The sequence below is a fragment of the Triplophysa rosa genome, linkage group LG1 (assembly GCF_024868665.1).
Source record: "Triplophysa rosa linkage group LG1, Trosa_1v2, whole genome shotgun sequence".
In the NCBI taxonomy this organism is placed as follows: domain Eukaryota; kingdom Metazoa; phylum Chordata; class Actinopteri; order Cypriniformes; family Nemacheilidae; genus Triplophysa; species Triplophysa rosa.
Window position 1 is genome coordinate 29,760,134 of NC_079890.1, and position 13,114 is coordinate 29,773,247.

A 13,114-nucleotide genomic window follows, 5' to 3' on the forward strand; every position below is an offset into this window, starting at 1 on the left:
AGGATGCAGTGTACCTTCACAGGAACGCACACATTGTCTTACCTTCCATGCTCTGTTTTTCCTCTAAGGAGAACGTCACGATTGGCTAGAGGTTCTTCAGTCTGCAGTGAGCTCCCAGTCCTCCATTTCCCAGCAGCCTCACAACGGTAACACAGACAAGAGCGGCTACGTCGAGCTGCGTGGCCTCAAAGGAAGAATCTACCTCAGCCTCATGAGAACCAGCTTCAGAATCTCCAAAACAGATCAGGTTGTTTTCATTGTGCCTCTATCTATCTGTCTGTCTGTCTGTTTTTGGAAAGTATTTGAAGAAAGGTGGGTTAAACAGGAAACCATATTTAATCTGGCAGGGCCGTAGCTAGAGAATTCTGGGCCCCCTGAAAAATATTGATGTGGGCCCCCACCGCCTTCCAACTAAAAGAGGGACATTTTATATCAAGTTTTATATCATATCACTTTGACCTAGTCTATTTACATCTAACAAAAGATGGTAATGTTTTTGTAAACACTTGAACTAAAAAGTTAAATGCTTATAAATGTTATATGAACTTATGAAACATTGTCTTAAATAAATACATGAAGACTTGAAACAAACTAATAAAAGAATAATAAAAGACAATACATTATTAAACAATAATAAATAAAACAGATGTAAAAAGGACCAGCAGTACTGTATAAAAGTCTTTTCAACCCGTCTGTTATCAAAGAACTGAAGTTAACATAAACAAACTAAAAGAATGCAGCCATGTAAATAAATAAATAGACCACTTAAATGTTTGATGACAATAATATGGTACTGCATAATATATAATTACATAAAGCCAATAACAGTGCATAGCCCTGTTTAAAATCAAAATTTTCCCTCTAAAAGTATTTTTTTTCAATTTCAATTTTAATTCTTCCAGATGTTTTCTAGAATACATCTACACTCTATTGTATATAGTGTAATGTTGTACTTATACAATACTATACCATCACTATGATATACTACAGTGTACTAAAAGTAACTACTAACTAATACAGATTATGCTACAAGTGTACTACTGGGTTTTTTCACATTTCATGTTTGTTCAAATTAAACAGACTTTTATTTTGGCGGGCCGCTGCAAATACGTTTGAGTTTCAGTGCGAGTAGCTTTTCTAAAAGGAAATGCAGGTGAAGTAAACTCAGAGCAGCTCGGAGATGTTCACGTGTTTACGTCTTCACTCCATAAGTATCAGGCAGATAGTTACACCCACATGTGCTTGATGAGAGCAATTGTCTGTTATCAGTGTCGTAAATACTGTCACTGTATAACCGTCCCAGTGGGCAGCGCAATGCACGTGAATTTGTTGACTAAGCAGAAACCAATGTTACTATATGTCACTTCATAATAGTGATGTTTCGTTAGTGAACGAATCGTTCTTTTTGAACGAATCTTTAAAGTGAACGAATCGTTCTCGTTTACGAAATGCATATGATTGGTTGAATGTACTGAAACGAATACGCCCTTCACTGAACGAGCCTGTGTTTGAGTCTGAACAAGACCCGCTGATTCTCATTCGTGAACGAAATGAACGATCAGTCATCTCGTTCATCTCGTTCGTAAGTGAACGACAGGACCCGCTGATTCTCGTTCATGAATGAGCTGTTACTTCTGCCTCGTAAACGAAATGAAAGATGAGGTCTCTTGTTCAACAAGTACAGAAACGGACACAATGTAAATGTCCTTACGAAAATAATTAAATAATGCAAGCTGATGGTTAAATGTAACAAGGAAAAATTAACATTGTCATTTTTATTGCATGGAAAATGTCAAGCCCTGTTTACTCAGTTATTGTACTGCAAGCACAGGTGTTTTGTGTGCATGTTGTATCATTTATTGTTCTTTCAAATAAAAACGACTTCATTATGTTTAATTCATGTCATGCACTTCTCTAAAAACTGTAAAACAAAAAAGTATTGGTTAGCTCTCATTCGCGTCACGTCAGCAAATAGCATTCCAGTTCCGGCTGTGAAGGGACGTGTAATTGGTTAGATCTTCCACTGAACGAATACGCCCACACTGACCAAGTCGCTGTTGAGTCTGAACGAGAGAGAGAGATCTCATTTGTGAATGAATTGAACGAACTGGTACATGTCGTTCATGAACGAATTGAACGAGAGTGTACACTGTAGGTCGGTCATTTAGCATGTGAGTCTCGTTCTGCAGTCAGCAGAAAGCGGATGCAAAGCGCAGTTACAGGTAGGCTACTTTGCACGCTTGTTTATTTAAAATACATAAACTTTACGTTTAACATAATCCCAGATTTATGAATGTGTAAATGACCAAACAATTAACTTTTTAATTATGCAGAAAAACCTTGTGCGTTGGTCATCTGAACATCTTATTTAGACTTATTTTTATTTATTTAATGAGTAGATCAGAGACACACATTTTAATAAAGCCTGTAATCAGTTTATACGTCCATTAATACGTTCGTTGACATAACACAACTCTTTTTCGACACCTGCTGGCGTATTATAGAAATGGTCACTGAACGAATCAGTGAACGAATCTGAAGGAATCATTTTGGTGAACGAACTGAAAAAGAACGAATCACTCAAATGAATAATAATTCCCATCACTACTTCATAATCTATTCGTGTACTAAAGCGCTCTTTTGGCCCCAGTGGGATAAGTTATACTGCTGGGCTATACTAATAGCTCAAACTAGATTCTGATGTAGCAGCAGGTTGTTAGCCGTTATCGCATATTGTGCTAGCTACGTAGCAGCTAGCGAGCTAACGTTAGCTACAAAGCACATTTGCAGTCACCCAAAACACAACGCATGGACATGAATGTGTTTAGTAACCAACGAAAATAATACTTTTCTGTAGTTATATTTTTGGTAACACTCACGACCAGGCGTTGTGTATTGTGTAATAGGTGCAATCACTAACTTACACTCAACTCGCTATGAGAATAGTGCCTAGCATGGTAACTATACTGTAGATACCCGTAAAATTAGTCTACGTGCATGAACTAAGGAATCAGCAACTTTTGGCCATAAAACATTTATTGTGGTTTGGTAGTCATCGTTTACAAGCATAACACAAAATTCGTGATAAGGCATGATCATGCTAAGTAGCTATCGAGACTGGTGTGGTGCCGAAAAAGGACTCCTGACAAACTATGACTCCCCCACTATTCAACGTAAAGGAGCGTATTCTGGGTCATGTTGTCTGTCTATTTGTAAACATTAATGTATTATTTAAATAATATATTTTCTCTCGGCCCCATCAGGTTTATTTGTATGGATCTAATTAGACAGACTGAAGCAATTTGGAATAAGCTGTTTTCTCATGGGAGTAAAAGAACTGAAACTTTCACATTTTTCGAGTTTAGAAGTGTGTAACGTTTCTCTCATGTGAAGCAGCCAATGTGCTGAGAACGTAGCTATTACAATGCACACCCAAACCATGACAACTCACATGCATACGGATTTAATCTATACCCAATTGGTCTCAGTTTTAAATGAGATTAAGCTGAGAACGTTATTCATTGTGAAGAGTCGACACGCTCACACACACTTTATCATCTCTCTTTGTCTTTCATTATTTTCCTTATTAGCACAAGCAAACATCTTTGTCTTCATTCTGCAAGGAAATTGTTTTCCGTCAGCCGATTTAGCATGCGAGAAAGAGAGGAGTGAAAATGGAAATTGATTGTATTGTTTTTACGTTAAATCCTCTCCGTGGCAAATGCTCCGACATGAGTGAGGGAGGAAAAAGAGGGAATGAAGAAAACTGGAATTTAGGAGAAAAAAGGGGAGTGTAGGCAATGTGAAAAGGAGAAATAAGAGGGACGATAAAAGAGAGATGGAAAAAAGGAATAAGCGGAAAGGAGAAGAGAAGAGACAAAAACAGAGTATGATGGACAACAGCGCAGGAATGAGGTATAATAGAAGGATTTGGGAAACAGTAGAGTGATGAAAAAATAAAGGCAAGAAGTAAAGGAAAGAGACGAATAAAGACTGGAGGAACCAGGCAGAAAGACAATAATGGAGTGATAGTGGAGGGAGGTGAAGACAGCAGTAGCTGTTGAGGGATGAAGAAAACACAAAGGAGCAGAAAGATGGAGAGAAGGAGGCAGAGAGGGAGAGAGGAGAAAGATGTGGTGATGTGTAACTCGGTTCATGTTCACTGAAGTGGAGTATTTAATTTAACAAGATGAACGAGCTGCCCAGAACGCTGTTTTTCTTCTTCTTTCCCCTTGTGGTGAGGCTGAAGTGTGGTGCCCTTCTCTCCTCTGAGGTCAGGGCGTGATGTTTCTCTAAGGTAATGAAAGTCAACCTAACAGGCAGGCCCCAGTCACGTGACCACGCTACAGTTTAGCACCACATCGATTTTTGATTTCCTTACTTAAACTACAAAAAAGCCCAAACACGTGGTGTAATCTGGTTTTTAAAGTACAAACGCTTTAATGGTCAACCTGTAAAGTCCAAAAGCAATTAGATGATGTTAAATGTGAATTTAGAATTTTAGCCCGGGCTGCACAATGAGGTTGTCTAGATGTTTTTTTGTTTTGTTTGAGAGGCTATGTTTAAAATCTACTGAGCAATTTTTTAAAGGGACAGTTCACCCAAAAATGAAAATTCTGTCATCATTTACTCAAGTTGAAAGATATTTGAAAGAAAGTTAACAACTGAAAGTTCTGGGGCATCATTGACTACCATAGAAAAACTAAAATGATAGTCAAAGGTGCTGGAACTGTTTGCTGCTAACACTTTTTCCAAATATATTTCTTTGTGTTCAACTGAACAAAGAAATGTATAAAGGTTTGAAACAACTTAAAGGTGAGTACATGATGACAGAACTTTCATTTTTGGGTGAACTATCCCTTTATGGCACCATAGGTGCTCCCAATGCAGAGGCCTCTTTTGACTAAAATCTAGGGGAATATAGCTTGTGTATCAAAACATGCATAAACATATGAGAAATATTATTAATAACATAATACACTACCCGTCAAAAAAAGTAACAACCTGGATTTAACTAAGCAAATAGGTAAGAGCCTCCCATTGGATTGGAGAGGTCTAGGTTCAGCAATGTTATGTGCCCAAAGAATGAGGTCAGCTGACTGCCTGAATATACTGAATGACCAGGTTATTCCATCAATGGGTTCTTTCTTCCCTGATGGCACAGGCATATTCCAAGATGACAATGCCAGGATTCATCAGGCTCAACTTGTGACCCCATTGAGAATCTTTGGGATGTGCTGGAGAAGCCTTTGGGACTTTTCGGACTTTCCATCATCAATACAAGATCTTGGCGAAAAATGAATGCAACTCTGGACGAGAAAGAATGGACAATCTGGAGATTGCAGAAGCTTATCGAAACGATGCCACAGTGAATGTGTGCCGTAATCAAAGCTAAAGGCGGTCCAACGAAATATTAGTGTGTGACTTTTTTTGGAGTGCAGTGTATTATTTATAATAGTATACAGTTTTACCTAGTAGTATACTTTTATGCATTCTTGTGTTAGTATTACGCATTGTATATTGTGTTATTTGCTACTATTAAAATCAGTTTTGAGTTGAAAAAATTGGTTGATTCTTTTGAACCCTAGAAATTCACTCTTGTAACCCAATGTACTTTGTACAAACACAAGGACAAAACAGTGGATGTGTGGCCGTTTTTTGGCTCCTTTTCTCTTGTCCTTTGTCCTTCCCTCCCAGAAACATCCCGCATTCCTCTGAGAGGTTCTCGTATTGGCCTCGCCCTTGAGGTAATGGGTAAAGTTTGGAAAAAAGTTTGCTGTGTATTTCTTGCTTGTTCTTGTGTGAAATAAACTCTGTCATTCATTCGCACTCTGATCAATGGATCAGCAGGTATTTACCCTCCAGTGAGTTCAACGTCTGGTGTTCTCTTTGACCCTTCTCACAAACCGGTTTCCTTGCATTTTTAAGATTTTTCAGTAGTTGATTTTAGAAGTTAGCATTTTTTGTAATTTACTTGAGGCCATAATACTCTAAACAGACATCTTGAATGCCTGAATTGTTTATTTGTTCACTTGGCAACAACTGATCCAGGATAATAATTCATATATTACTTTATGTCCTAATGTTGGATATAAAAAGTGGACCTGATAACTTAAGCTTATTCTTATGTTGATATCCGTTCTTTACAGGACTTTAATGCTGGACTGGCCATTTCTGTGGTGGATTTGACTGCTGCAAGTGTGAAACATGTTGAGAGGAAAGGCTTTGAGATCACTACACCTTTCAAATCCTTCTGGTGAGCTGACAAAATGTAATAAATATATAAGCACATGAGCCCAGAAAACCAGAAGATCTTCACATCAATAATTGTTTTCAAATATAGCTTTCAGGTGACCTTCAAACAGAGCTAAGCTTCTTACCAGGACTTCTTTAATATAACCTTGTGCTTGTGTCTTGAAAAATAACCTAATAATCACAATTTCACCCAAGGCTATAAAGAGCTGGAAGATTAAGTGTTCTCAGTGTAAACATTCATTTATTTATTCAAATGGCTCCAGAGATTTCAACAGTTTGCAGTGTGAGGAGAGCTATTTTTGTGGCATGCGCAGGGTGTATTATTCTTTTTTACCACCCTTGCTATTGATGAGTGAAGTGGGAAAATGTATAGGCCATAAAATTGTTGTTTGCATTTTTCCTTGCATTGTCTTTGGTACAGGAATTTTAACTAAGATAAATATTAAAGGTCCAGTGTATGAAATTTAGCGGCATCCAGCAGTGAGGTTGCGAATTGCAACCAACGGCTCACTCCACCCCTCCCTCCTCCCTTTCGAAGCACTATGGTGGCTGACACAGAACTAAGAAGTTGTCATGTTTTCGCTTCTTTGCCGAAGGACATAACATATTTGTGAAACATGCTCTGTAGAGCAGTTTGTCAGTTTAGGGCTACTGTAAAAACAACATGGCGAATTTCATGCAAGGGGAATGTATGTATATAGAAATAGCTCATTCTAAGGTTATAAAAACATAACGCTTCATTAGGTAAGGTCTGTATACACCTTTGAAGACATAGATATGTATATAATATTGCATTTCTGTCAATAAATACTCCTGAATCTTCCACATTGCACCTTTAAGTTACCAGCAAGATAGAAGATAATACATTATCCACAATTTGTTAGCTGTGTTTTCTTTGGTAAACGGTTTGAATGTTTTGAGAGAGTTTCAAATCAATCACTTGTCAGTCACTTGTGAGGTAATTTTACCTTAAAAGGTAGCTGCTTATAAAGAATGCAAGGTGGCGCACTATGAATTTGAACAGAGCCATACTGTAAAATAATAGAAGCAAACAGTACAACTGATGTTTTATGAATCAAGAGTAATTGGAGTCTGGTGTTCTGGTGTTGTTGACCTGCCATGCCATATAAAAATCTGTTCAAGGATAATATGGCCATATCAAAACAGATTCGAGTTGTTTAAGCTCGGTAAGAGTTAAAAAAAGCTTGTAGTCCAAAGTAAGACAGTTTTCTACTGGAAGAAATTCAGCAAAATTGTCACTTTCCCAGGAGTGGGCGTGCTGCAAATCTCAGTGCAAGAGTATGCCGAAAAGTCCTCGAACAACATATATATAACTTAAAAGCGATGGCTAGAAATTTTCAGAGATCTCTCGCATCTGATAACATCTGCGTTCGTGAGACTACTCTTAAGAAAACTCAACAAGACGGGGGCGATCATGAAAGTTACCAGACAACTCACTGCAACTTTAAAATGTGTGTTTGGAAAGGGAAATACGGCATATCTACCTCAAAATACTGTTCTAATGTTCAACCGTGCTGGAGGGGGTATACTGTTATGGGGCTGCTTTAGGGTCTGGAACTTGTAGTTGTTTTGGGACCAATGAATTCCAAGTGGCTTCCTGAGTGTTTTACCACAGATTGTCTAAGCCTTGAGTAGACATGCCACAGTCAACTGAAACAGACATCAAGTGGAGAGGTTCTGTCAAAAGAAATCCCTCATAGAATGCAGATTCCCAAATCGGTTCCATTTAAAAGGCGGAAGCTGATGAATCAAGCAAGACACCCCCCAAAAACAGGTGAAGGGAATGGAAAATAAAATATTTAAATGGCTGTCTTAAGTCTGAGCTCTGCCAGATCAGTGTTCTGTTAGTTGCAAGTACTGTAGGCGTTCCTGCTTGACTTTTGCATCTGACTTCTATCAGATGTTGGATTACGTGTTCTGCACTGTGTGTGCGTTGGTAGCTGGTGCATTAATTTGTAATAAGTTGAACTCTATAACTTTGTTGCATTGCTGATGGCTTCTGTCAGTCATGTTGCCTCGAATCGGCCACTGTATCAAAATGAATGCCTGCAGAATGCAGGCTCTTTATACTGTGGTAGGCTATATGAGACCAGTTTGTTTTTATTGCACTTATGCTTTTTGTTGTCTTTATGTTGTTCCAATTGCTTCCATTGTTTCCCTCATCTGTAAGTCGCTTTGGATAAAAGCGTCTGCTAAATAACTAAATGTAAATGTAAATGTAGATAACTCTAAATTCTGAACATCAAATCAGCAGCTACAGGAAAGAGAAAAATACACTTCTTTTTTTAAATTAAGCTTATCTATAGTTAAGAGTATAGATAAACGTCAGATCAAATTTAGGACCAATCCTGAAGAATAATTTGATAGTGCTAACAATAGCAGGATCATGGATTCGACTCCTAAGCAGCAAATCCCAAATGCAGAAACGTACATCCAGATTTATAGAATGCAGTAGAACCTTTTTCTCACTGCTTTATCTGGACCGCACTTGTACCACCTTTGTGCTCTGCTGGGTTTAGCAGAACCCCCAGCAAGTGAACAGAAAAGTTTCTAATTATTAACATATCTCTTGCAGTTATTTTTTTCACTACCTAGTTTGGAGCATTTCTTCTTGAAAGGTGTGACATTTTCTCTTTTCATTTATTGGAGCGTTCCTACTTTAGAGTTTAACCTCTTACTACAATTGATCTAGTGGCACACCGACTAACTAAAAAGTGATTTAAAGTTCCAAACAAGAAAAAGATTTAAATCGTTGAAACTTTTTTGCATGTGTATAATTAAATGAAGTGCTTGCTTGTGGACAGCACTAGATTTATTAAAGGCAAAGAGAACTTCTGTTGTTTTCTTTTTGCACTCTTATTTTAATTTTTTTTCCAAACATGGTTGTCTGCTGTTATTTTGGTACAGCCACTCTCTCGTTATGGCTGTCTAGCTTCTCTGATGCTATCCATCTGAAGCGCGCTCATTATTGATCTGTTGTTTCTTCTTTTTTTCCCCATTATAAATATCAGCTCTGTTATAACGGCTGTACAGTACTGGTGTCGCTCACCTGTGACCCCACACGAGCTGATGTTTCCAACAAAGTGGCCATTTGCAGAGGCCTAACCGATTAGATGTTTTTGTGTTTGTATTTTAATGATCCTTTTATGGTTGATGCAGTTCCCCGGCTAAAAAAAACCCAGTAACAATAACAACAACAGCAAACAATGAAAAGCCATCGCTCTCTTCCTTTGACTGGGGTGCACTGGTAAAGATTTTTCCTCTTTATCTCCTTGCTTTGTTATTGTGGGCAGGACAGAATATTGATCTGTTTGTAGTTGCATTCTAAACGTTGAGCGATGGGAGGCTGGCGGACTATTTAGTATTAGTTGTTGCCAAAATAATTTGAATTTATTTCTCAGTGGTGAGGTATGGGGCTCTCTGCGCTCATTTAAAATAATGGGTGCAGAGGGGGTCGTAGTAAAAATGGAAAGCAGATTCAGTGCTTTTACAGGTTTTATGTTTAGATCGCATTGTGTCTCATCACTGCCAATCATAATGCAATAATGAGCAGTTAAGAAGTCATTGACTGTTTTTTTCTTATACGTTTGCTACCTAACTCGAGCTGAATGAGATCCAATGTGAATTTAGTCAGGTTAAAGTTAGTTTATGTGTTGCATAGGGTTTGCTTATGTACTGTATATATAAAAAATAGCAGCGGAAAAAATAAAGAGACCATTTCAAAATTATTTTCTGTTTTTCTGAATTTACTATTTATAGGTATGTGCAGAGCTGGGTAGATTACTTATGAATTGTAATCCATTACTTATTATGAATTACATAACAAAATTTGTCAATCAGTAATATAATCTCTTAGATTACACATTTTTTGGTAACATAATCTGACTCCTTTTGGATTACAATTAGATTACTTTTGATTTAAATCCTATTTGATGTCACATACATTGAAGCAGGATCATTTTGTTTTATTTTGTCAGATACAAAGAGGAAAAAATATATTCCATTCTTTATCACTAACAAGAGCCTCAACATCTTTTTAAAGTACAGTATGGACAAAATGCAAACACTGATATAATTTGCTGTTAGTGTTCACTGATAGTAACAATGTATAGTTTTCCCAAGAGTTTCCTTAGAGTAAGTAGCATAGGATTTTTAAGGTCCTACTTTGGTTTATGGAGTGTCCAACAACAAGTTTATGTACATACAAGGTGTAAAAACACTATGTCGTAATAATAGGCAGTTATTCTTACCATACTTCTTGTCTGACTCAAATGATTCGTTCCGCGATTAATCCGTCTAGTCCCCTCCTATCCGCTAGCCTAGTGTCATGTGATTGGTCAGATGGTGTAGTCTGTTGTGATTGGTCAAACGTATTCATCATGTGTCGCAAATGGAACGCCTACCATCATTACTGGATTACGGTTTACAGGTGGTTGGATGTCATAAAATCACAAAACATTCTATTAAATTCATAAACGTTGAAAGTATTTGGAAAATTAATTGATCCTTCTGCAGATGCCAGTAAGAAAAAAGACATTTACAATTCTCTTGTAACAGTATTATACTTGGACTAGTTGACACGGCATACAGTGTACGGTGTTAGTATCTTCAGATGTTATTACAATACAGATAGTACTTGACTCAGTTTTTGAAATAAATACTTTGAGAGTTAATAGATTGAACAATTAAATTAGCCGAGTTAATAGCAAGATAAACAAACTGTAATACCCCAGAAATAACGGTACATGCTAATGATAGCGTTATATGCATTAGCTAAACACAGACATAAGGTACACAAATATTTCTTGAAGTTAAGACAAAAATAAATAGTCACACTTACAGGTTGTGATTCGGTGGAGCTAACAGGTCCAAATAAGGTTGGTATTGCCCCCTCTTTCAAGGATAGTCGTTTCACATATCCTGCAGTGAACGCGCCAAGATTATTGAAGCAATCTTCGGTGAAATGACGCACACAGTAAAACCCTGGGTTTATACTCCTTTGGTATCATTTGAAAAATGAATTGTAACCATTGTTCGCTCAGAAGTTCTTCCTTTGGTAGTTGAAATAAGACGGAATTAGTTTCACAACGTAGAACACGGGTTCTAGACATGATACACACGCATCACGAACGAGCGACAGTGTTTTGGGGGAGGAGACTAGTGAAGTTTGCTGGCAGTCCCAGCAAAACGTAGGCGGGGACTATGTGTAGTGACGTAGATACGCGGCGGTTAGAGAATCGGACTAGCTCATGTCTTGTTTGCATGATTCAGAGTCGACTCCCATTTTTACAAGCCAATAACTTTGTTATTTATTCACCTTCGGACTTACAACTTGGCAGACAGCTTACTTTCAAACACGGCAACATAACACACTGCATGAAATGTAATTTTCATGATCTCATGCTACTTACTCTTTAAAATTGAAATGGTGTCTGTTAGGGGTGTGACCCACAATTTGCGATTTTCAGTTGAATAAAAGAAGAATAAATATATATATTTCCATATATTTCATCATTGCGGATTTCTTAAAAAATGTGTGAAAATCTTGTCTTGTTCTTGTGAACACAATCTTGTGTCTCGTTTTATCGCTAGGGGTAAATTTCTTGTCACACCCCTAGTGTCAATACATTCAGCGGTCAAATACTGAGTGCCACTCCATTTTGCATCTGTGTGTGCGATTCCAAATCCCTTTCCTGTCTGCTGGAAAAAACTCAAAGAATCACAAACATATACAGTATAAGTAGTAGGTAAGTTTATTATTAAAAAAATTGAAATAAAAAATAGAAAAATATAGGAGAATCACTAAACTGCAAACAATTTACTGCCATTAGGGGTGTAACGATACACTCAGCTCACGATTCGGTACATATCTCGATGCAGGGTTCACGATACGACACACATCTCGATATTTTGAACAAAATTCAAAAATGAAACTGAAATTCAAATCAGATTTATTTTAAAAATATCAACAATTTCAGTAATTTATTTTGTTGCACATACAATTTAATAAATAATTTTAAGATTTTAAGGCTTAACTGAAATTAGAATTAAGATCAGTGTCAATTTTGACAGCAAATTTTGATTTAGTTTTAGTCATAGTCTTTTAACTAAAATGCAATTTAGTTTTAGTCATCCCAATTTATCATAGTTTTAGTCTTTAGTCGACGAAATCTACATTATCAGAATCAGAATCAGAATCAGAAGAGCTTTATTGCCAAGTGTGCTTGCACACACAAGGAATTATATTAGTCTACTAAAATCTATCTGGATTAACTCATTTAATTGGTGTAATTAAATGTTCCATACAAAGATTTAACTGTTTCAACATAATTTACTTTACCTTGGAATTAAATTAAACCAGGTCATTACCTTTATTTTTCAGAAAAGTTGAGTAACTACTGGATATGCATTGTTGTAGCACAGAGAATATTAGACCATGAACGACATGTAGCAGTTCATTCAGTATCATTTTGACCCAATTGACTCGTTCGTTCAGTGAAGGGCGTGTTCATTCAGTACATTCAACCAATGAAAAGCTCTGACAGAGCTCACGCTCAAGCGCTATTGGCTCGTGTCTCTTTGAAGCTGCGCTGTCTTTGCTTGAGACAGTAATGAATGAGAAAAATCTTTCAAAAAGACATTACATAAACTGCATTACATTTCTTCAACCATGCAGATCACATACTTGTTTTTTAGCATGTCATTCGATCTTTTAATACACAGTACGACTCACTTCATCGCTTCTCTGATTGGAACAGCGCTGGTTTCTTTTGTCTTACTTTATGTTGCATATCACGTGACGTTATGCAGCAGCTCACGTTAGCGGATAAATTAACAT

At 37.1% G+C, this 13,114-nt stretch overlaps 1 protein-coding gene across 2 annotated transcripts in view; it reads left to right on the forward strand.

Moving 5' to 3' along the window:
• The window catches only part of arap2 (ArfGAP with RhoGAP domain, ankyrin repeat and PH domain 2), an 82,794-nt gene that overhangs the window by 21,981 nt on the left and 47,699 nt on the right, over positions 1-13,114 (forward strand). For both annotated transcript variants that reach the window (XM_057330749.1, XM_057330757.1), the window contains 2 exons: positions 69-247; positions 6,150-6,256. In XM_057330749.1, coding sequence (XP_057186732.1) covers positions 69-247; positions 6,150-6,256 — 286 coding nt within the window. The remainder of the gene's footprint in view (positions 1-68; positions 248-6,149; positions 6,257-13,114) is intronic.